At 42.1% G+C, this 25403-nt stretch overlaps 1 protein-coding gene across 5 annotated transcripts in view; it reads left to right on the plus strand.

Moving 5' to 3' along the window:
- FYB2 (FYN binding protein 2) overlaps positions 1-25403 on the plus strand; it is a 408342-nt gene that overhangs the window by 322554 nt on the left and 60385 nt on the right. For all 5 annotated transcript variants that reach the window (XM_069232598.1, XM_069232597.1, XM_069232596.1 and 2 more), the window contains exons 11-12: positions 4268-4343; positions 15520-15612. In XM_069232598.1, coding sequence (XP_069088699.1) covers positions 4268-4343; positions 15520-15612 — 169 coding nt within the window. The remainder of the gene's footprint in view (positions 1-4267; positions 4344-15519; positions 15613-25403) is intronic.

The raw sequence follows: 25403 nt of genomic DNA on the forward strand, positions 1-25403 counted from the left end.
TAAAAGCTGATTTATAAATTCATCTTCTAAGTCACTCATCAGTAACTGCCTTTTTAACCTCATCTGCTGTCTGCTCTGTCTTTCAGTCTGCTTCTGTTTTATTTTAGACTTACTACTCCCATCATGTTCCTCTGTATTAACTGGATATATTCTCACCACGTCTAACACTGCTCTTATCCACATTTTCTGTTCCTCATGCCATCTATTCTCTGCTAGTCTTTTCTGCTCTCCTCGTTCTGTTCTGAACTTTTTCCATTAGTCTAGCAACAAGTTCCCAAACAGAAGGAGCTTCAAATTGTGTGGGTCTAGGAGGAGGCTTTAATTCACACAATATTCTCCTCATATTTTCTAGCATTCTCAAATTAAAAGTTCTGTAACATGGAAAAGACAATGAACCCTCTTTCTCAGTGATCTTATTCCACTGTTCAACCCAAATGCATGCAGAAACTCCATTTAAATCTGCCACTTCATATGCTGTGTTAAATGTTGGTGCTGTCTGTTCACCCTCCCTAACTGGAATAAACACATCTCCTCTCAGTGCACTTCTTAAAGCTTTGAAAAATGACATTTTTGCACTAGCTTCAATTGACACTACACATTTTGATGAGAGTAGGAAGTAAATTCAGTCCCACAATTCCTTTTGCGAGGTGTCCTCAACCAATGGCTACGCAGTATTGTCCACTAATACGTGCACAGCTTCTCACTAACCAACCTATTCCAGCGTGTTACAACAACGTCACACTTACTACACTCCACAGCTTCAAGTCACTTTGCAACTGTCTCTCACACAATCACTCACATGTACATGAAATGCAAAATTATTGTGAGCAAATACCAAAAACACAAAACCCTTTGCACAATCTACGGTTAGGATTCAAACATTTTGAAAGCTGTATGGGCTACACTTCAGACTGTGGCTTTTGCAATTACACAAGTAGGACATGACCAGCAGTTCTCACCCGGTTGATACAGATCCTACTCGGGGCCCTTGAGAATTCACTTAATACCAACCAGCAACTTACATACACTCAAGGAAAAACTACTGATACTGTCACTATGTCCAATGACCAATATCCCACTGCAGATAATAAATTAAGCAAGTGTGCCGCAGACACTTCAGCTTTACTCAGTATTCTTAGGCCATGACTGACCCATCAACAACAACCATATGGACAATTTTGAGCCAAAAGCGCCACCGCCACTTTGAGTACGACGACTCCACAAACATCTCACAACATCACACTTCACCGCAATTCATAGCAAAAAGCATTGCAAGCCCTTCTTGTACACACACTGTACAATTTCATCAGCCTCTCAACTAGCCATAGAATAACTCTGCCATCAGATTCTAATTCCAACTCCCAGTCCTTCATTTATGGGATTAAACTGTTCCTCTGACACCAAATCTGGAACTTAATCCCCTACCATCAACCTACTACATGGTTATCCTGCTTATTGAATGTAACCATTCTTATGCTGCCAAATCTGCTGACGCGATTTCATCCTTCGCAGGACTAAAACTGCTTCACTTAGATCAAAAGATCTTTTGACCCAGTAGAGTGTGATGAACTATAAACACAATTTGTCATGTTGGTGTAATCAGCAATTTAGACACCATGACCAATGTGGTCACAGAAGGAAAACTCTAATCTGAATAAAGTTTCAAAGCTTCATTTTCACAATCACAAAGCCAAAGTCACATAAATAGTGAGCAGGATCAAATTGTACAGGTTCACTCTCTGACCAAATCTATGAAACAAGTTTAATCTACTCAACATGGATACCATTAGACATTCAAGAAGAATAACGCACATTAAATATGAAATCACTTGACTGATAGATAACATACTTTGAGACAGATTGCGAATACATTAATCAAATTGAACTTCAAAGTTTTGGGAATCAGGATTTAGGACATAGGTTCTCCATACAGCTAACCACATTAGGTCATGCACATGTGGGAATAGGCTAACACATGCGGACAAAACAATAACATAAAACAAAAATAATTTGGAAAATAATCTACCTTGGCTAACTAAATTAACTAAGAAAAAATATGCAAGTGTCAGCATGCTAACTTCTATTGAGGAAAACAGATCAAGGGAAATAACATTGGATTAGAATATCGTCATTAATAAAACATACATTATGCAAACCAATAAATTCTGTATTATTAAATGTCTTGCTAAAACATGTAAAACATTTCATTATTAGCTGCAATCTTGTGCAATTTATTCTTCTGCGCACGCAATTCTATAGTAATAAATCATTAAACATTATAAATCGAATCATTTCTCTAGGAACAGTTACTCTAGTTGATTATACTTGAATTTAACTCATGTTAGCACATTGTCAGTTCTAGTAGGCACAATGCCCACTTTCTAAACGGGGACACTTTCAGAATACGTGTCAGTGATATTTTCTCTAAGTTCGGCTTCAAACATGTATATCAATATCACCAAATTGTGACGTTTGGTACACTAAAAACATTACTAAATTTTACGCTCCAATACCAGTGTAACCCATTGTTAGCCAATGAAACTACTAGTCTTGCTGTACTGAAAACGAGTTTGACTGTCAGGTCATGTACAGCATAAAAGAGACATCCTTTTTTTGTTAATATTTTGCACCCTGTCTTATGGGCTTTTAAGGCATACCTTGGGGGGGAGCTTACAAATATTAAAAAGGAAGGTTTGAACTTGGAAAAAGGTTATTTTGCCACATCGACTTAACAGTTTAAAGGCTGCTGCTGCTTGCAGTGCTGCCCTGGAGGATTAGGACCACTGGGATGACTAATCCGGCCGCTTCTGGCAGTATGACCGCCGTAGTCCTATTGTGGCATTCGGACTGCTGCATTGGTGGCAATCTGAACATCACTGCGAGTCTGGCTGTCAAGAGACCGCCAGACTCGTAATGACCGCCTAAGTGTGAAGGTAAAATCTTTGACCGGGAGAATCCACTTGGTGTATCCAGCCCCCACTTCATTGCTGTCAGCCTGATATTGCACAGAGGTCCCCATTAGACACAAACTGTTGTTATCTTTTCATAGTGATTGATTTTTTTCTAGGTGCTTTTTGCTGTAAAACTTTAAAAAGTCATCTCTCTGGTTACTCTCATTCCATTTTGATGATCTTGCTGTCTTTTCACTCATTTAATGTGTCTTTATTTTTCTCTATTGATTTGATAATTTTATTATGTTGTTTTTCTTTACTTTGAAATTGTTGGTACTGCTTGAACTTAGCATGCATGTCTCTGGAGACTGCCCACTGATAGTGCCATGGCCATCAGAGGCTGAGCTGAGATTCGCTCACAACTGGGTTTGACCTACCAAGAGTAGATTTATTTGGTTGGTAATAGAACCCCCTTGCCAAATTGAAAACCCTATTGCTTATTGTTATTAGAGTATACGTAATGGAGGTAAATGATGCTGAAGGATCTAATGAAATCAGAGGGCTAATATGCGCCTTCATCCCGAGGTCATCCAGCACTGTGAGAACAACATTGCCAGTGCTTATTGTTGAAAAAAAAAATCAGTATGTACCATTTGCCATGAGTGTTAAAAATGTATTTCTTTAAAAAACTGATCATAGATAGCTTGGGCAGGGCTTTCCTCTTAAAAAAAACTGATCATAGATAGCTTGGGCAGGGCTTTCCCGGCAACTGCCAAGTTGATGAGCTCCTCGAGGCTCCTCGCTGTTTTTTAATCAAACGCTAGAAGCATACACAGTAGTGTCACATAATTATATGTATTGTCATTCTAGGAAGCAGTGAGTGAGATCATGAGAAGCTGTGAAACGTATAGCTCTGCAAATGAAGCCTAGCTTCCCATCGTTCTGCAGGCCCAGTAATGTTTGAAATTCCGTGCATTGCATGCCAAATGCAGCCTGCATCTTGCTGAGAGGCGGCGAGGGCTTCCAGTTAATACATTACTGAGGCCTGGAAAAAAATGGCTGCTAAACGTTACATGATTAGCTTGACAAAATGCAGTTTTCACCTCATGGGTCCCAGATATTCTAGTGGTCTCGTGCTTAGCATCCAGTCTTCATCTGGCTCACTCCTGTACAATGTAGGGTTTAGCCTTTGACCATTGTGTTGTCGATTAGGATACCTGTAATCCTACAAACATCTGATAATGACTTTCTACATTGACTTTTTTGCTATATACATATTTTGCTTGTTATGGTAGTGTTGATGTCTTTAATGTGTACAATCACGAGTGGCCCGTTCGCTAACTGTTGTTTGCTGCTCCCCCGATGTGTTCTCGTAGAAGCCGTGGATGGAGATCTGGACTTTGATGCGGTGTATAACGATGTTGAGAATGGAACACCACCAAGTTTTGTAAAGTAAGCATTCATTCATTCTTTACAACATTTCTAAAAATGCATACAAAACAATGTCACATTGTGCTAGAGATCATATTTACCTGGCATCTAATTATCTCTAGCCCTAACCAGCCTTGTACCTGACTTTACATTGAACGTGTATTCAAATATCACAAGATTATTTTCATTCCACTATTTTGAATCCCCAACGACTCTAAATTCGAAGAGAATGCATAACAGTGTATTCTACATTCTGTGGTCTGTCAATTATGGCGTTCAGTATAACACACAAAGGGTAATCCTGATTGTGGGTGTCTGCTTACGTCCTTGGTTGTGTCAAGGTCTTGGTGTTGACTCTTTGATACGCTGCCACTTTGACCTGCTGGCGGGCACAAGAAAGCAAAGGTCAAAACTCTAACTATAAATAAAGAAATCAAAAAATACTTTTTTTTTTTTTTTTTTAATCTGTTTATTAAACTTAAAGTTAAACAAGGTCTGGACATAGCAGTACATTACATATATTTAGGCGAAAAGTCACCTATCTTCTAACTTTTATACGTTACACAGTATTGATACATTTCAATGTACTGGCTTTCCATGAACATTCTATAACCAATAACATTTGACATGATAAATAATATTCTTAAGTATGTCTTTTGGCGTCCATTATGATAGTGGGAGCGTGAAGTTGTACTGGCTCCGAGAGCTACACTGCTGTGTGTGTTCTATGGTATAGGGGGATAGTTGTATCCTGGGTCAGTCGTTGGGTAAATGTGATGCGGGCTAGGCCTAGTGATGCAGTAATTTGGATCTATTCTTGAAAGCTTCAGTTATTTTGAGTAGATCTAGGGATAGCGTGTTTTGAGTTTATTAAAGGGTGTAGTTTATGGGGGGTATTTGTCATCTCTAGATTCAATTCTAACTACAAAGAGATCCCAATTTTCAATCCCACTTTGTGTCTGACCTCTGTTCTGTGAGAGCCTCAGAGTTTGAGCTTCCGCCAATGTGTAATTGTGCAAGTCACGCAGCCAGATAGAATGTGGGGGGGGCATTTGGGGCCTTCCAATGTGTGGCTATCAGACGTTTATATGTCACGAATGCTAAATCTACAAACTTGTGGGTGTGCTTATCTTTTTTTTTCCAGTGTCGTATATTAAGTAGACAGGATTCTGGAGTCTGGATAAGCGGTTGGCCTGATAGGTCTATGGTTGTGTTGACGATTTGGTTCCAGCCAGTGTTGATCGTGCGACATTCCCAGACCATATGGTAAAAGGTCGCCGCTGGGGCAGCGCATCTTGGACATATGGAGTTAGCTCCTGGATATATTTTATGAATATGAGCTGGGGAGAGGTAGGCCTGATGCAAATAATTGAATTGCGTGTATCTTAATCTAAAGTTGCGTGATACGGACTTAATCGAAGTGAGGGCTGTGTCCCAGGATTTTTGTGCTATTGGTGTAGGAAGAGCGGAGTCCCAGCGAAGTTTGACCTGGGTTAGAGCTTTACAGCTTCTTGATAGGAGTATTTTGTATAATTTGGTAACAGTGTGTTTTGCCTCTCCCATAGAGAGTATTGCAGTAAATAGGAGAGATTCGTTTGGTTCACTTTGACCACAGCCCCATGTATTGCGTAGGAGATTATTGATGGCGTTGAATGTCAGAAAGGCTCGTGGCTGCATTGCCCCCGCAGCCGTCAAGTCTACAAACTTGACTGCTCTGGATTCGGTATATAGGTCACCTGTGTAGAGGGTATTAACCGTTCGTAAGTCATGATGGGAGGATAAGGCATGGAAGCCCGGGATCTGTGGTATTGGGATCAAGGGAGAATAGGGGAGTGATGGCATTTTGCCTTGTACATATCTTTTCCAGCAATGCCTGGCCGAACTAAGCAGGGGAGTATTATGTCGTAGATGAGGGAGCCCTGTTAATAACCATGCCAATATCTGTGTAGGGGTTATGTAGTCCATTATTGCTGCGACCTCTGTGTTGGACGGCTCATTGAGCCATTTGGTGACCCATTGAAGTTGGGCTGCTGCATAATATAGCTCAAGGTTCGGCATACCTAAACCACCTTCCTCTTGCGGGTATTGCGTGGTGTTTAAAGCTACTCTGCGTCTGTCTCTTCCCCAGAGTAAGTCAGTTAGTAGTGAATGCGCTTTATGGAAAAACGAGCGCGGTAAGGCCAACGGGAGTGCCGAGAAATAATATAAAAATCTCGGTAATATTAGCATCTTGACTATTGCTATCCGGCCCATGGGCGAAAGGGGCAAGGAACTCCAAAATGCCAAGGAGCCACGGGTGGAGCGGAGAAGCCTATCTAGGTTACCTTCTCTTAGATCTGCCATAGAATGGTACACTTGGACACCCAGGTATTTGAAGGTTTGGTACGACCATGTTAATTGATGTGTGGAGGATGATGTTTGTTGTTCAGAGGGCAAACCAGTGAGGGGAAAGATACAGGATTTAGACTAGTTCACACGTAAGCCAGACACCAGAGCGAAGCTATCCAATATATGCATTATCTGGGGCAGGGAGTCAGAGTGGTTGCGTAAATATACCAGGGCATCATCTGCATACAAAGAAATTATATGGTATGCTTCAAACTCCCTTATTCCCCATTTATGTGCGTACCTCCTGATCTTAATTGCAAGTGGTTCCATAGCTATTGCGAATAGCAATGGTGATAGTGGGCAGCCCTGTCTTGTTCCTCTGCACACAGGAAAGGCTTCCGATACCATCTGGCCGGTTTTAACTCGGGCTGTTGGTTTGGAATATAGTGTTGTGATCCAATTAATGAAGCCGCTCTTGAATCCGAACATCTTAAAAGTGTTAAATAGATATTCCCAGCCTAGCGTATCAAACGCCTTCTCGATGTCTAGTGACACAGTCACGCTTTCTGGGTCAGTAGTGTGGTGCATGATACGAATTAGGCGCCTTATATTAATGAAAGTGTTTCTACCCGGGATAAATCCCGACTGATCTGGATGTATCAAGTCAGGTAGATAGGGGAGTAATCTATTTGCTAGAATTTTCCCAAGAAGTTTGCAATCGGTGTTCAGCAAAGAGAGTGGTCTGTATGATCTGACATCCAACGGGTCCCGTCCAGGTTTTGGTAGGACCACTATTAGTGCTTCCCTCATGGAGTCTGGTAGTTGTTTTCTGTTGCGCGCTTCATTAAACACCTCTAACAGGGGTTGCAACAGGTGAGTACTTTGCGAGTTATAATATTCTGGCGGTAAACCGTCTGTGCCAGGGGTCTTGCCTCGTGCCATCTGAGAGAGGGCCAAGCGGAGTTCTTCGATAGTGATGGGGCCGTCTAGGATATCTGCGTTGTTGACGATGCTCGAGTTTTGGGGAATCTGAGTTAGGAATTCGCCAAGTTGCTGTTCTGTGGGAGGTGTAGAAGATTGGTATAACGTGTGATAATATGTGTAAAAGGCCTTGTTAATGTCAGTTTGGGTGTTGACCACTGTTCCTGTTTGTAATTTGATAGCTCCTATTGGCGATGATTGCGGTGATTGGCGCACTAGCCACGCCAATAGTTTGCCCGATCTATCCCCCTCAGCATGTTGTCTCATTTTAAAATGTCTATAATTGTGTTTACCGAGGCTGACGTCCGTTTCTCTATATTTTGCCCTCAGTGCTATACAATAAGTGTTTCTGGTGGTGTATTGTTTGTTGAGGTTTCAATCTCTGCACTATGTATTTTGGCTTCCAATTTTAGTAATTCTGAGGACAGCATTTTCTTAATGCCCACCGATGCTGCCAGGCAGTGCCCTCTAACTACTACTTTATGGGCATCCCATTCGGTAGCTCGGGTTGATGTTGAATTTTTATTTAGAGAAAAATAGGTTGATAGGCATGTGGTCAGTTCAGTGTTAAAGGGGGGGTCAGTTAAGGCGTCTGGCTGTAGGCGCCATGTTGGAATGCGGGCATGAATGTATCCCCACAGCAGCATGAAATAGTGTGGATTATGGTCTGATATAGTGCAGGCTAGGTAGCCAGATGTAGTTACCTTTGGGATTATGTTAGGTGTAGCGAAGAACATGTCTAGTCTAGTATAAAGTTTGTGTACTGGTGAATAAAACGAGTACTCGCGTAATGTGGGGTGGGAAGTTCTCCATATTTCAGTAAGCATGTTATTAGCAGCCCATTCTATCAGATCAAGCGATGCTCGTTTAGCCGGTGCGCGTTCTAGTGGGGGAATAGAACGGTCTTTTAAAATATCCAGAACGCAGTTAAAGTCTCCACCCCATATGGCATCTATTGCGGGATTGCTGAGCATGCTACTGCCCGTTGTCCCTAGAAAGTCGCGTTGATTTGTATTAGGAGCATATAAGGTTATCAAGGCTAATGGGACGCCATCTAAAGTGCCCTCTAGAACTACATACCGCCCGTCTGAGTCGCACTGTTTTTGGGACACAGTGTATGGAACCCCGGGGGCTATCCAGATTACAGTTCCTCTGGCATATGACGAAAAGGTGATCCCATATAATTGTCCTTTCCACTTTGTTTTAGTTAGTGCCAACAAGGATTTATCTAAATGGGTCTCCTGTAGCATGGCTATGTGTATCTGGTGCCTCCTAAGATATGTGTAAATCCGATGCCTTTTACTTGCGGAAGCCATGCCCTTTACATTCCATGTTAGGGTTTTATATTGTGTAGTATATTGTTTATTTTGCGATGCCATAGGGTTTGAGTAAGATATTCTGAGGGGATACCGCTCGGGGTTGTGTAAGCCCAAATTTTCTTTGCTATTTGGTATCTATACACAACAACTAGCTTTCTGGCTACTGAAGTGTGTGCCTTGTTTTTAAAGTTTACATTATGGTGTGACGCTCTATAATTAGTACATGTCAATATACATAATAACAAAACTTTCCATTCAACTACAGCTACAAAATCTGCTATGTTTAACGACAGTAGCAGATGAAATAAAAACAGAGGTATAATAAAACTAGTCTGCTTGGGATAACAGTCCATATAGTGTGGAGGGTGATCCATGGTTACGGGTGTTGTAGTGGTTTTAGAACCGGCCTATTTTGTGGATGTTGATCTCATTGCCAGGACCGAGCGGCGGCAGACCGGACACACAAGCCAGGGAAAGTATTTATGCAATTGTAAACAACGACAGAGACTAAGTAGTAACAGCAGAAGAAATGGTATCCTGTACGTGGAAACAAGTATTTAACAGATGTCGTCTGTTGTTCTCGGAGTGAGGTTTGGGCCCTGCTCAGTTTCCGTTGAGTCAGAGTTTACCTCTAGTTCAGGTTCAGCTTCTGATTGCTCGGAGAGAGATGTCGGTGATACATTGGCAAAACGCTGCGCAGACTGTAGTAGTAGCGATCTTTCTACTCGTGATTGTTCAGGGGAAGGTTTGTTGACTTGTTTACTGCGAGGTTTACGCTTGTTTCTCGGGGTAGGCTTTTGTCGTTAAGTGGTGGAGGATCAGCTAGTCCTTTTGCGTGAAGCCATGTCCATGCGTCCTCAGGAGTAGTAAAGAATAGGGTACGAGTGACGTCTTGTACTCGGAGTTTAGCGGGGAACAACAAGGAATATTTAATATTGTGTTCTCTGAGACGCTCTTTGACCCGGTAAAATGAGTTTCGTTTTTTTTGTACCTCCACTGTGAAGTCTGGGTAGGCGGTTATTTGCGTGTTTTCAAAGTGTATTGGGTTTAATTTTCGGAATAATTGTAATATAAGGTCTCTGTCACGATAATTCAATAGTTTCGCTATGAGGGGACGCGGGTAGGCACCTGGTGGAGGGGGTCTGCCCGGAATCCTGTGGGCGCGTTCTATTGAAAAGAACTTTGGAACGTTATTTTTCAACACCGTTTCAATCAGCCATTTTTCGATAAAGAGTTCTGTATTTGGGCCTTCGACGCGCTCTGGAAATCCCACAAACCGAATGTTGTTTCGTCGCGACCTGCCTTCGGCTTCTTCTGCTCGTCGCTTAAGTGTCTCAACTTCTGCTGTTATGGCGCTTAATTGGGATTTAACTTCTAAAATAGATGGTTTAAGGTGGGACGTATCTTTTTCAAGTTCAACGACCTTTTCTGCTAGCGCCTGCTGGTCCGTACGAAGCAAGTTAACATCTTCCATGATTGAGCCAATTTTCGCTTCCAGAGTTGTTTTAGTTTCCAGTATGGCTTGCAGCACTTTTTCGAATTGTGTTGAGTGCGTTTGCAATGTCTCTTCCATTTTCTGAAGGGTTTGGTATGCGTCTGTGGCTCCGGGTGCTAGAGGTGGGTTAGTTGGGCCCATGGTTCCTGGGGGAGCACGTGGGGTCTTTGGTTTTCCCATCAGACGGTACACGTTTGAAGTTATTGCCAAACTCCGAATTCAGCGTTGTGTTATATTAGTTTTGTCACGGGGGGCTAAGTGCTGTAGCGTCGGCGGCGTGTCACTTGCGATGCATAGGAGTTAAACCACGGCACAGTGTCTGCGAACGACAGGCGGCCTCCACCTTTCCCCACACTACGCACTCGCCTGTTGGCACTGCGAATGGCTGTTCCTATTTCCGCTAATTTCTGCGCCGTTATGGAATCGGCTCTGTTTCAGCCTATCTACTAGGTACTATTTTTCTTTGCTTGCCCCTTTTATGTTGATCAATCTCGCTCTCTCTCTCAAATTTCTACAGCCTACTATGGCTACAACACGTTGTGTTTGGTCCCTTAGTAGCAATATTACTGTGTGTCTAGCGGTTTTCCCAGACGTTTATTCTATCAGCTGGGGGGCCATCCGTTCTTTAATGAAACACAAGAGGTCTATGGGGGTCATTCCGTCCAGTTTCCTTCAATCGGACGTTCGCCGGGGAGGGAGTCCCAGGGATTTGCACCTACCGCCTCTTAGTAGCCCTGTAGAAATCAAAAAATACTAACGCTGCAAATAGAAATTTATTTCACAATGAATTAGAAGGAAGAACTAAATAGAATAGAGAGTTGAGCCAAGCATCTTATGACATGAAAGGAAGACGAAACGAGGTCACTGTGTATCCGCAGTGAGAGCAGTAAACATCGAAAGGAGTGTAGTGTGGTTAGTTTTACGTATTCATTGCGCTTTAGCTTCAGGCTTTAGGCCTTTGTGCACTTTGCCCTGAATATATTTTATTCATTTGCTGACAGCTTAGAGCCTCTGTGCACTTTTCAAATAGCCAGTTCTACGGTGTTGTTTTTTATTCATATCACACTGTTTTGCCTACTTCAGCACTGGAGTTCTCCATAACATATTTACTCTGTGCTTCGGTCAAGGAAACAGTCTGGTACATTGCCGATAGACGTGGTAGGGGTTTAGACTTGACATTCCTGCGTAGGGACATTTTGTGATCACGATGACATGTTAGTTATAAAATCACTTCCTTGTCCCAATACACGCAAGAGGGAGATTCCGACCAGGGAACCACAACTAGACTCTGATTGCTTCGTTGCAGATGCTGAACCAAGATCACAGGTCTTTGCTCAGGTATGAGGGCTGATGTCTCCACAGTGATTCTAATAGGCAAGCTAGAAGCTTAACATGCTGTGCTCTAAATAGAACAAGCAGAGGGAGAGTAGAAACTGTTAGGAAATATGATAGCTTTGTTCTTATGTTTTACTCTCCTGGTGACTATCTCAATCCTACTGTGTTGTATGGTTCTGGTTATTGCGGTTCACGCCTTAATATCTAAAATACAGTCGTTTTATTAAAACATTATATAAAACTTATACTGTCTTTGTCATTTGTATATGAGATCATATTGTAAATAAGAGAGTTGGTTTGGATCTGAGTAACCACGACTTCCCTGAGAAGTTCCAAAGATGTCATGCGCTCGGCTGCCGAATCATTCCTTCCACATGGGAGAAATGAGGCACTGCTAGTTAGCCGGAGCAAAAAACGGATTTAGGGTGACAGAGTTCTTTACACGTGGGTCAGACTCAGTCCCCCACACCGTTATCGATCCTGCTGCCTAGAAATCCAGTAGTCTCATTTAGAATAATGAGAGCCCACGCGACAGGAGCAGAGTGAAGCAATGCATGTCTGAGTTAGTCTACATCCATAGTACTCCATAGAAGAAGGAAACTCTGTTTTGTAGTGTTTGCCAACGGAGTATATGCATGTTGCTACACTGCCTGTGCCCACACAGGTTGGAAGAAAGTAAGAAAAGCTTAGATTTAGTGCAAATCGCCGTACCCCGCTAATTTGACTGGTTCAAGCCTTATATTATTTTCAGGAGTGTCTTAAAGCTCCATTATTGAAGTTGCTCTCTTTGAGTTTGGCGAAATGAGCATCAAGGTCTGCCTTAATTATTAAATAGCATCTGATCACTGGTATAGAGCATCTCTGATGGCCATCCTTGACGACGATGCACAGGCAGTTCCCAGACATGGAAGGTAGAACTAAGGGGTGGTGGGCAAGTACTGCACTAAACCTGATAGGACTATCTGTGTCTCTGCGCTGGTGTGGTCTTGCTATTGTATGCTTGTGTGTTGAGTTTACTGCACATACACCTCTGGATTGTGGCTAAGGAATAAAGATATGGGAATAACTGGTGTCCTCTTTCTTTACAGCTTCCCATCATTTCTCAATGGCAATGCTCAGCCTCGCTCCCATAAACTTTGCCCAACTCCCTTACACATCCACTATGTTTCTTCACTAATTGGAAATCCTGCCTGATTTTCATTTTGTTTCTCGGAATTCGTATTACTTTCTCCAAACTCTAAAATAAAAATAGTTGTTATATTTTATTCAGTATGTGTACCCGGGTTATCGTTTTTAGAATGTTTTTAAGAAGATACTGGATTCAGCACTCCCACAGAAGCATCCTATTCTTATTGAAACCATAAATCTGCCTATCAACCTTTTACTAAAAGCAGACAAGGCCTTTCTCGACGTTCGTTGTTTTGCATTATATTGTTGATTAAATATATCTGTTCCTTTGAAGGTTTGGCCGCCCAGAACTGTACACTGGGCTGCACCACGAAGTGTCTCCTCCCTCTGCCAACATTACATTTAATCTATCTCAAATTCCCTGTGTATAGGGTGTCCACATTCATTGATTTTCAATAGGTTTTTGCCGAAGAAACACCACCTGCTTTTTATAAGGTGGGTGATGTTGCGGTAAGGGACTCAAAAGTATACATGTGGATGTGCCCATCATCCTGGGGGATGGAGGGGTGAACTTGTATTGGTCTCATGATTCTATCTTCCCCTCAGGGTGGCTTGCTTCACCCCTTGCTCAAGGAGTGGTGGGAGTAGAAATGGATTTTGTTCTCATCAGAATGTCCCACATTCCCCTAATTTCCTGTGCTGCTGGAAGTGTAGAATTTAATTTTGCATGAATTAAAACTTATGAATAAGGCTTTTCTTCATGTGCTGGTGCCCTGACATTTGTTTAGCATGTTTCCTTGATTGTTATTAGTGCAGAAACCTTTAAAAACAGGCAGATCTATAAAGCACACTAAAAACGTGCTTACAGAAAGGAGATCTAGACGGCCAATAATTACCTTGAACGTAATAACTGCAACTAGATATTCAGCTGTAAGTTTAAGAAAATGTAGCTTGCCTCCTGAGTATTGTCTAGGGATATGTGACAATTGTATAAGAATGTAGGGAGGTGAATATGGAACAGAGTGACTTGCATTCACCAGGCATTTAGAAAAACAGAGGGTAGTAGGTGCCAAAACAAGGTTAACATACTATCCCTTAGTATTCATGACATTAATATAATCTGTTCTTTCATTTGAATTGTGAAAATGCTTCCTATCTAGGCACAAGGTGCGACTGGAATACAATTTGAAATGCCAGTTGTCCAGACGAACTACAGAACGTAAACCCAGAAGGCAAGAACAGAAATACAGAGTATTTGCGTAAATGTCATGCCATGAGGATAGTATTCAGCTCAATCTGATTGCGAGCCACAATTAAATGAGACTTTTAAAGTTTGTATATTTGAATTCTTGAAAGCAGCAAATATTTGGTGCCTGCCGTTCAAGGATGGACAGTACATTGAGTTATTTAAGTCCAAAACAATTAAGAGAAATGTTTGAGGTCATCTGATTCAAGCACCACAAATGTTGCTCAGAACATCTCCAATCATCTCGAAAGAGAGGGAACACCCAGCACGCTTGCACAGAATCTTTTGCACTAGTTCCATAGTGGTTGTGTGATGTTTGCCGCGTGGCAGTGCCCCTGCAGTTGGCAATGGAGGGCTAAGTTTGCAGCAGAAGTCTTATGATATAAGACCAGTCATGCTGAGGTGAGTTACTCCTGCCCATCCTAGCTGTCGCTGCTCAATTATCATGTCCGCTGAATGTAATGCGTTCCAGAAGTTTGGGTGCAAAAAATTTGATTTTTAAAAAAGGGAGAGGCAGCATCGCGACCCTTTTCTTCATCTGATATGAAGGCTCCATCCATTGAAATGTATTTTTGTATACATTTGTAATATTACAGCTGTGACAATGCTGCCTGTTCGAAGTACTAGAAAATGTGTGCATAGTAAGGAGGGTTTATGGTTTGTGATATGCTTCATATTGGGCAGCTGAATCTAATTTGAAGCTTAAGGGGGGGAAATAAACAACTGCAAAATTCTAAATCTGATTAGTTTTGGGAAATAACTCTTCAGAATGAAAGCAAAGATTAAAGGTTGACGGGGGAAAAAAAAGTACAGCATTTGCAATTTTTGTCAAACAGCAGGGGATGAGCACAATTAATAGGGACAAATTGAGTTCCCATTGGTAAGCGTAATATCAAAAAGCCTGAGTATAAGTTGAAATTTTGAAAGAAAAGCAGTGCCCCGTGTGTGTGCTCTGGTTAAGGTATTTGCCAAAGTAAACTTGAGGTGGAAGAGGTACCAGGAGGGGGAGGATCCCAGGATCATATGCACCTATTTATTCTTCTTTCTGAAGAGCTTAGATCCCTCAATTAGCCAATAAAATATCGGTAAATAGCACTTGTGTCCCAGAAATAAATTGTAATTGTGAGAGCTCAACAAATGTGTGTAGAAAACTCAATTATGTAAAATTCCCAAATCAAGCTCCAATGTGGTTCCTGATTTTCGTGACCAGGTGATGCGTACATTTAACTAAACTGCCTGTTGCAATGCCCACATCCGGTACACTTCCTCAAGTTTTCCCAATTGGTTGCTATCGTGTGTGGTCAGAAGTACCTATTTTTGTAGATCTACTGTTTTTTCATGTATCATAATCTTTATTTCTATCAGAAAGGGAGATGATAAACAAAAAACACGAATGCCAAAATTTCTGTTAAGTAAAGAAGGAAAAGAAAAGAGGAAAAGCTTGGACTGGATTGGAAGGTAATTTAGGAATTTCATGACTTGTATAATTTTTTATATACTTTTGAATATTCATTTGTTTAATGGCTAAAACGTATCTTGTTTTAGATTGTATGTGTGGCAAACGAGAAAGATGTATCATGTTTTAAATTATATGCAAGAGAATGCGCAGTATCTATTCTAACCTTATTTCTTCAGCAATATAGTTTTACCAAACTTTTTCTTTCCTGAAGGCTCTAATGACCTGCTTTCTACTTAAAGATGTATACATATTACTTTGTTTTTTAGGGTCACATATGTCTTACTAATAGGCATTGAAAGAAAAAAGGGGTATTGTCACGTTGAAAATAATCTGCTTCTAAATGGTATAATATAGCCACAATCATGAGGTTTTTACAGTGCACAAAAAGAGTAATTTATAGTTGTAACTATACCTGCCATATATAGTTGTAACTACACCTGCCACATATGCAATCCTTCCTTCTTAAAAGCCCAGTAAACTTATCCAGGTCAATTTAAAGCACAGGGTTTGCAACTGCCCACCCTTGGATTACATTAAAAGTTAGCATTTATGTGGCATAACGATGATAAACATATGTATTCTTGTCATGGAGTACAGTACAGTGTTGTCGTCACTAAACGTAGGGCTCAAGTCTATGCTCATATGAACATAGAAATAAATAAGAGAGAATGAGTTGATCACAACAATTACATAGGTGAATGATTAATATCTACTTTTGCTAATCCTTTTGAATCCATAAAATACTGAATAATGATAATGTCTTAAAATACTTTCTTGATTTTGCGCCAGTGGCATTACTAGATAGGTGATTTAAAGGTTGTGGAACTTGGGAGGGTACAGCCCAAATAAAAATAAAAAAATATATCCAGATATGTGGCTGGGAAACCAGTACTTAATTTGAGTCAGTGGTTTCTGGTGCTTGGCACCAGCACTTAATTAACACCGGCACTTATGACAGCTGCCACATGGTGGTGCCGTTTGTCTAATTTAGAGATCAATCGGTCAGGTTCTTGTAAAGCACAGCTAATCACCTGTAAGGGTCTCGAGGCACTAAGGGGGAGTGGGAGTAGTAGCAGTTCAGTCAAATAGCCAAGTCTTGAGGTTCTTCTTGAACTGAGGTAGTGAGGGTGATTGCCTGATGTGTAGCATAAGAGCGTTCCAGGTCTGCACAGTAAGGTAAGAGCAGGATCTTCCTCCATCCGAGTTCGTGTGGATCCTTGGGGTTGTGGCAAGGGCTGGTTGGGCAGAGCGGAGGTGTCTGGTGGGCATGTAGGAAGACAGACGGTGGTTGATGTATGATGGTTGGATGGTGTGGAGGGCCTTATAGGCATGCGTGAGGAGCTTGAAGGTGATTCATTTGTTGATCGGGAGCCAGTGAAGGTGTCTCAGGTGAGCGGTGATGTGGCTGCAGCTAGGGATGTCCAGAATGAGTCTTGCCAAGGCGCTCTGGATTCTCTGCAGTTCCTTTTGGAGCTTTTGAGTGATGCCGGAATAGAGTGCGTTGCCGTAGTCCAACTTGCTGCCGACGAGCGCCTGGGTGACTGTTCTCCTTGACTTGATGGTGATACATTTGAAAATCTTTGAGCAGGCAGAGCGTGGGATTCAAAATACGTTTAATACCAACTAATACCTGCTACCCAAGCCATTCTTATAGCTTAGGGAGCCTCAAACAGTCTGAACTGCCAATCTTGTAGGAGTGTAGTTGTTGGTAGTTGTTTAGGTACTATCATTGGCAACGGCAATTGGTGGTGCACATTTCTGTGGCCTCCTCACCAGGACCCTGTCACTTACTTTTTTTTTTTTTTTTACACAAATTAAGCACTGTGGGACACTATTAAAATTTCCTATGAGTAATCTGTATATGTCTTGTGAATAGAAACAAAAAATCATACATGCATCCCGAACATAAGTATAAACCTTTGGGGGAAGATTTATACAATTATTTGGGTATCAGGCCATCATTTTCTTCATTCTCACTTCCAGTATCTGCACTTCACTTTTCATTTCATAATCTCACAGGTGGTGTGGAGCCAACCAGGGGCTGTAAATCCCAGCGCTTTCTTCACCAAACTGTGTTATCCTGTGCTAGTCAGTGTATCTTTGTATGTCATGGTTTCCTCGTCTGACTAAATCACAAGTGTTTAGAGATGATTCTGTTTTTCTTGAAGGCAAGTGGGGTATAAATCCCACCCCATACTCTGAGTCAGTGAGAGTCTGTTTTTCAAAAAGTGGTGGGGCCAAATAGTGAATGCATAATGTCAAAAATAAATTATCTAGTAATTAGTAGGTTTACAGACCATTCAGAAGGAGACTTAATTGAGTATTACAATTATTAAGTGAATGCCACCAAAGAGCACAGTTACTGTCAGAACAGACTTAAGAGATCTGGTTAACAACTTTCAAATTCACGTAAAGAGCTCTGTGCTCTTTGTGATTGAAATATGTCCCTTTAAAGGAAAGAAACTCTTAAGTCACCATGATGTCCCAAGGTCGTAATGGAAGGAAGGTCAACTGGGGGCCTCAAGGACACGAAACTTCAAGATTGAGGAACGCTACATGCCCAGGAACAGTCTGCCATCTTCTCAATTTCCCCGTTCGCCAGTCTTCAAGTCAGAAGTCTTGGGGCACATAAACAAAGCAGCATAAAACTGGATTGAACACTGTTGCAGGTCCATGTTCCAATATTCATTGTTTTGGCAGGTGGCTTCTGTGGATTCCTACCACACAAAAGTCTTAGTTAAATTCCATTGGACAGCCATGCCAAGCATTGACGGCCCCATGCCCCATTCTGCAGGCTCGACTGACCAGCTTGAAAGATTTTTTTTTTTTAAGTACTGGTTGCTACATCAATTTAATATTCTCAGTTGAGGGAGGTAATTAGGCAAAGGGGGGGGGGAGCAGAACGACTGCAGATGGGGCACAGGCCCAATCGAGCCATACCCAGGTCATGCCACTCTTTTGCTCCAGTATTCTATGTCTGAAATTGTTAAGGAAACTCTTTGACACCTGGATCCATTGTGTTTTTTTTTTTTTCACGTAATGAGTAGGGAACACCCTAGTTTCATGAACGCAATTTATCTGTTGTGTGCATGAAATCACTTATAACTCCCAGACAGGACAGTCCAGTACAGCATTGGATTTCTCAACATTTGTTTGATCTTTTTGTAACATAATTGTATATCTCAGTGTTTTCCCAAGCAATATGTTATGTCATATTCTAAATACACTGACCATTCACAATTAATTAAGACAAGAAGGAACTATGATAAATAGGATTATCAAAACCATCTACTTTGTGAAGTAAAACAAAAGCTGATTTTGTATGGTCCAATTTTGATAATATTGATGCTTGGCTTTTGAGAACTAGACCTGAAAATAAATTGTTGTACCAATACGGAGTAAAGCAGTTCTTCTTTTGTAAATGTTCTTGGATAGGATAAGTAACCACAATTTAATAATCGGACACTCAAAGAGTGGGGGGTAGGAATGCTTGTGCTTTGTCTAACCACTGGCAAATTCTCTGGGTAGCATTCCAACCCATCATTCCTCTGCCCATCATGCCACCTCAGTTTGGATGCAGTCGTATGCAAATCAGTCTTGACTGTGCTCCAATAGGAATGATACAGCACAAACTGCCAGGTCAGTTCCCTCCTAAACTAGAGCACAAGCAACCCAAGACCAGCTTTGCCCTTACTGGGGTTCGTCCGTCAGTTCTAGCTTGGTTGCAATAAATGTAACCACTGGCAATTTCTCAGATAGCATTCTAATCCATCGTTCTTTTGCCCATCATGCCACCTAAAGTTTGGACCCAGCCATATGCAAATCACTCTTGACCCTACTCCAGCAGTATATCAATGGTACATCAAACACAAAAAAAGATGATGGGTGGAAGCTTGCATTGTCTAATTATTGGTACTTGCTCAGGTAGCTTTTCAACCCATCATTCCTTTACCTACCACACCACCTCAGTTTGGACCCAGCCATATGCAAATCAGTCTTGACCCTCTTCCAATAGTAACAGTCCAGCATGAACGCCCAAGTCGGGTTCCCCGCTGAACTTAAGAACAAGCAACCCAAGACTGATTTCGACCTGACTGGGGCTCATTAGTCAGGTTTATATTGGTCCCAGGGGCACAGTGAGCACGGGACCCACCATCAGGTCGAAACCGGTCTAGGGCTGCAGTTGTTCCCATCTGAAGGGACACGGCCTGGAAGTTCAGGCTGGACTGTTCCTATTTGAATAGGACCAAGACTGATTTGCATAAGCCATGTCTTTGTTTAGAATGGCAGAGAGTGAAAAATTATGGTTTGGAATTTGTCCCTGAGTTATCACCAGTGGTTGAAATTAATTCAGTTACCGTACTATCGCCTTCGTTTTTGCAGTAGACTCCCTAAGTGCGACATCTATGCCCAGACGTTGGTTCATGCTCACTGTGCTATAGGACTCAAGCCATACCTCACTGATGAGACCTAATGTGATTGAAACCACTCTGGAGTTGCTTGTGTTCTGATCTGGAGGGAACATGGCCTGGCAGTTCGGGTTACACTGTTCTAGTGGAGGCAGGACCAAGACTGATTTGCATAAGGCGGCTCTCTATATAGAATGGCACAGTGGGCAAAAAACGGTGGTTTGGAATGTGGCCCATGTGATCGCCAGTGACTGAGATGAATTCAAGCATTCCATTCATTACCTTGTTTTTTTGCCCTATTGCACTGAAGGCAGCTTAAATATTCATGAGGGATTTGAATAGAAGGTAGGTGACTGTGATGAGCAGATGTACTGACGTTTGGTACCTGGCAAGGAGCAGTTTCTTTTTATGTGACAGAAAAAGTTGACTAGAGAGGATCCAGGTATGGCAGAGCATGGTCCCGTTACACTGCAGTAAGTCTACAATTTGTGTTTGGAGAAAAATTGTATTTGGGAGTCAGGGAAGCAGTTAGAATGTGAAGAGGGGTCGGCCATTGGTTTCTTCAAGAGTGATTGGACCATGGTCAGCTTGAAGTTTGGAGAGGAAGTACCAGTGGCTAACAGCTGATAGAAGAGGTGAGAAAGTGGTGAAGATACAATGAGAGGTCTAATGGTTTAAGTTTATGACAAAATAGATAAGATGGAGTTCAGAAGAGACTAGTAATAGCAAAGGTGGTAGTGTGCAGTTAATGAGTGGGAAATAGACCAAAAGTTCAGTATATAATGGATGACTGTTTACATAACCTGAATCACCACAGTAATGACAGCTATGGGGTTACGTCTTCCAAAACAAGGCCTGCATTCATTGATAAGCACATTCAACTAGGTAATTATTATCAAACAGCTAACTGCTTTTCCCTTCTCAGCAGCTAAATTGCAATGACATCTACAGACATATGTGCAGTTATCTGTGCATCGTTGTCTTACCACATTTGTGTGTGCTATGTACGAAAGTGGCTATTAGGAACAGGGGGAGCAAACCACCACCTGACACGGGGGCATACAAACACAAATAACAGCGGTTCTAAGTCGCACAGTAGGATTACTTAAGGCTAAATCAATCAGTTTTGTCAACAACCGTGTAATGTGAACATAATACCTGAAGATCTGTGTGCACTTAGAGACCAGAGAATTGCTCTGACCACAATCGCTTGCAGTTGTTTCATTGTCATGTTTGGGCAGACTGTTGGACACTATTCTGGTATTTTTCATGGTGTGATCTCTTGAGCACAGAGCACGTTTTCATTTTTTAGGATCTTTATAGTACATGGTCTATCCATAATTTTAATATGGGTCAAACTTTTTTCTTTCTACAATGTTATTTATGATTCATTCTAATTGTTTGATTGGTTTAACCTTAATCTTACTGTTCTACATGAACCCATTGTTCTTGGTGTGTCTATGTACGAAAGTGACCATAAGACATCATTGCACGTTATAGAAAACACAATATGTACCTCCCCCCGCGTGGCTGATCCAGATATACCTGCACTGCGCTTTTTTTCAATACAACTTGGTGACAAGATGTGAACGTGACACGTTTGAACGGTTTATTGCACATAATGTTCGGTAAGGCCTTTTAAGGTGTGTTGGCGCATTGCCTTTTAAGGTTTGTTGGTGCACTGCATCTCACAAGTAAAGTAAGATGGGATCCAGAATAGAATTTACTGATGGAGAAAAATAAGGGACTCTTGAAATGTAACTTGTATAGAAAAAACATACACATTTTAGGTGGAAAATAACTTCAAATATATAACTGCAAATCCTAATCTCAATTGTTTTTGTTTTTTTTATGTTTCAATGGATACAGTGCAGGTGAGTTTTAACAAGATAAATACATTCATGCATGCTGAAATGTTGAATATACTAAACTTACTTCGGGACATTTTAAGACTCTCTGCTCATTTCTTTCACTAGAGGGCATGTATGACGATGTCCAAACGCAGGAACCCAGGTATTACTGTTCTCGTGCCTATCCATAACAAATCAAATCCTAATGGGAAAAATCGGGAAAATGTAAACAAAATTCTCAACTAGCGAATCTTGCTTTGCAACCTAACTGCATGCTGCTTTTTAGAGCGCGATGATTTTAGAAACAAATGCTGGGATTGTTTTTCTACTTACAAATGTGTGTATATAGTGCTATGTATAGATGAGTTGGGTGTTGGTTTAACCCCTTAGCTGCTGGGACTTCCCCCTCTCTCCCCCCCCCCCCCCCCCACCCCACCCCACACAGTGCTGAGTCCTTTTTTGGCTATTTGGGGTAGTTCGCACTTAGGCCTTCATAACGTTTTGTCCACATAAGCTATCTATGCCAAATTTCTGTCCTTTTTTCCAACATCCTAGGGATTCTAAAGGTACCCAGAGTTTGTGGGTTCCCCTGGAGGAAACCAGGAAATTAGCCAACATACAGTTATTATTATTATTATTTTTAATGGAAAAAAGGGCTGCCAAAAAACGCTTGTGTTTTTTTCCCTAAAAACGGCATCAACAAAATCACCATCTTCCCAGCTTTCAGGAACAGGCAGACTTGAATCAGAAAACCAAATTTTTTAACACAATTTTGGCATTTTACTGGGACATACCCCATTTTTACTATTTTTGTGCTTTCAGTCTCCTTCCAGTTAGTGACAGGAATGGGTGTGAAACCAGTGCTGGATCCCCAAAAGCTAAACATTTCTAAAAAGTAGACACAATTCTGAATTTAGCAAAGGGTAATTTGTGTAGATCCTACAAGGTTTTCCTACAGAAAAGAACAGCTGAATTAAAAACAATATTGAAATTAAGGTGGTAAAAATGCAATTTTTCTCCATGTTTTGTCTGTAACTTTCTCCTTCGATGTCAGATTTTTGAAAGCAATATACTGTTACATCTGCTGGACTCTTCTGGTTGCGGGGATATATGGGGTTTGTAGGCTCATCAATATCCCTAGGTACCAAGAACAGATAAATGAGCTGCACCTTGCAATAGGTTTTCATTCTATACTGGGCATACAGCAATTCATTTGCTGAAATATAGAGTAAAAAAATAGGTTTCAAGAAAACCTTTGTATTTCCAAAATGAACACAAGATAAGGTGTTGAGAAGCAGTGGTTATTTGCATATCTCTGAATTCCGGGGTGCCCATTCTAGCATGTGAATTACAGGACATTTCTTAAATGGACGTCTTTTTTACACACTGGCTTACATTTGGAAGGAAAAAATGTAGAGAAAGACAGGGGGCAATAACACTTGTTCTGCTATGCTGTGTTTCCCCAAGTTTCCCAATAAAAATGGTAACTCCCGCGACAGGAAACACAACATGGACACATCACATTTTTACATTGAAAACTGACGTGTTTTTTGGAAAGTTCCTAGCTGTGGATTTTGGCCTCTAGCTCTGCCAGCACCTAAGGAAAGCTACCAAACCTGTGCATTTTTTAAAACTAGACACCTAGGGGAATCCAAGATGGGGTGACTTGTGGGGCTTTCACCAGATTGTTTCCCCGAATCCTTTGCAAACCTCAAATTTTGACCAAAAAAACACTTTTTCCTCCCAGTTGGGTGACGGAAAGTTCTGGAATCTGAGAGGAGCCACAAATTTCCTTCCACCCAGCGTTCCCCCAAGTCTCCCGATAAAAATTGTACCTCACTTGTGTGGGTAGGCCTAGTGCCCGCGACAGGAATAGATCACACAGCTGTCAATGTTGGCCCTTACATAAGGGCAACTGTTGACCCTGGAGTGATTCATTCCTGACGCAGGCACTAGGTACAGGCACTCAAGTGGAGTAATATTTTTATCAGGACAGGGGGGAAACACTGGGTAGGAATTCTGTGGATCCCAGCATATTCCTGCAGTTTGTGTGACAGAAATGCAAGAATAAAAATATTTATTCAACATTTCGGCTTTGCAGGGTATTCTGGGTTAGAAAACTTCGGTGAATCCACCCAAGTCATACCTCTGTGGACTCCCCCAGATGTCTAGTTTCCAGAAATGTCTGGGCTTGGTATGTTTCCCTATATGGCCGCCGAGCCCTGGACCAAAAACGCAGGTGCCTGCCTTACAAAACCAGTTTGTTTTGTGATAGATAATTTTGATGTCTCCACAATACGATTTGGGCGGTGGAATTTGGGGCTGAACTAAATTGGGGAGCTCCCAAGAGAGCATTCTCTCTGTGCTTGCCGCCGCATGCACCTGCTCTCTGGTTTGGGCTAACCCGCTACTGTCCAACTGCACAGACTGTACTTGCGAAGGGACAGCAGGACTGTCCTCATCACCTCTGTTAGAAATGGGGTCTTTGGTTGACAGTCAGGTTACCCCCTGTTCAAGCAAGGACCCTCACTCTAGTCAGGGTAAAAGAGAATCACCCTCAGCTAACCCCTGCTTACCCCCTTGGTAGCTTGGCAGAGCAGTAGGCTTAACCTCAGAGTGCTGGGCGTAAAGTATTTGTACCAATACACACAGTAACTTAATGAAAAACACTACAAAATGACACAACACCAGTTTAGAAAAATAGGAAATATTTATCTAAACAAAACAAGACCAAAACGACAAAAATCCGACATACACAAGTCAAGCTATGAATTTTTAAAGATTAAACTCAAAAATAGCGCTTAGAAACAAAAATGCTTCGATGAGATGTTAACACGGCGTCGTGACGGAGTCGTTCCCAACAAGCCGACACCAGCGGCGCCGGACACGGAGTCGCGTAGACCCCCAGTACAGTACCTTTGGTGAAGAGTGAAACCAAGCCGATGCGCGAAGTCGGGAGTCGCGGCGTATGTGCGAAACGTTGAATCCGTGCACTTCGAGCGGCGTCGGGCACGACGTACCCCTTGAAATCACACCGGGGGGGTGATTGGGCAAACCACCCACCCCTTCAGGTCAGGGTTTACCTCCAGACTGGACCACTGCCTGGCAACCCAGGACTTCCTGGGGGGCATACCTACCCCCCACCACGTCAGAGTTTACCCTCTGAACCTGGTCATCCAACCCAGAGTCACCACCCTGCGGTTGAACCTTTGCCTGGCACACCAGGACTTCCAGGGGGGCACACTTACCCCCCTCAAGGGACACACTGTCCCCAAGGGCCACACAAGAGTCTGGCTGGCGCAGGTCCCCTGACCTCTGCCCATCTGACAGAGTCTGGATTCCCCCCAACTCAGAAATGGTCTCACCAAGGTCATTCCTGGGGGGCTCTGCTCTCAGAGCTGACCCCTGACCCTCCAGGTTCTCCACTGGGGTCCGCAACCCCCTCTCAACCCTCTGTCTGGACTTCTGCACCCCCTCACTAGGAGTGGTACTGCCAGACACCTGAACTGGTGGGACGCTGGCTACAGCCAC

The sequence above is a fragment of the Pleurodeles waltl genome, chromosome 4_2 (genome assembly GCF_031143425.1).
Source record: "Pleurodeles waltl isolate 20211129_DDA chromosome 4_2, aPleWal1.hap1.20221129, whole genome shotgun sequence".
Lineage (NCBI taxonomy): Eukaryota > Metazoa > Chordata > Amphibia > Caudata > Salamandridae > Pleurodeles > Pleurodeles waltl.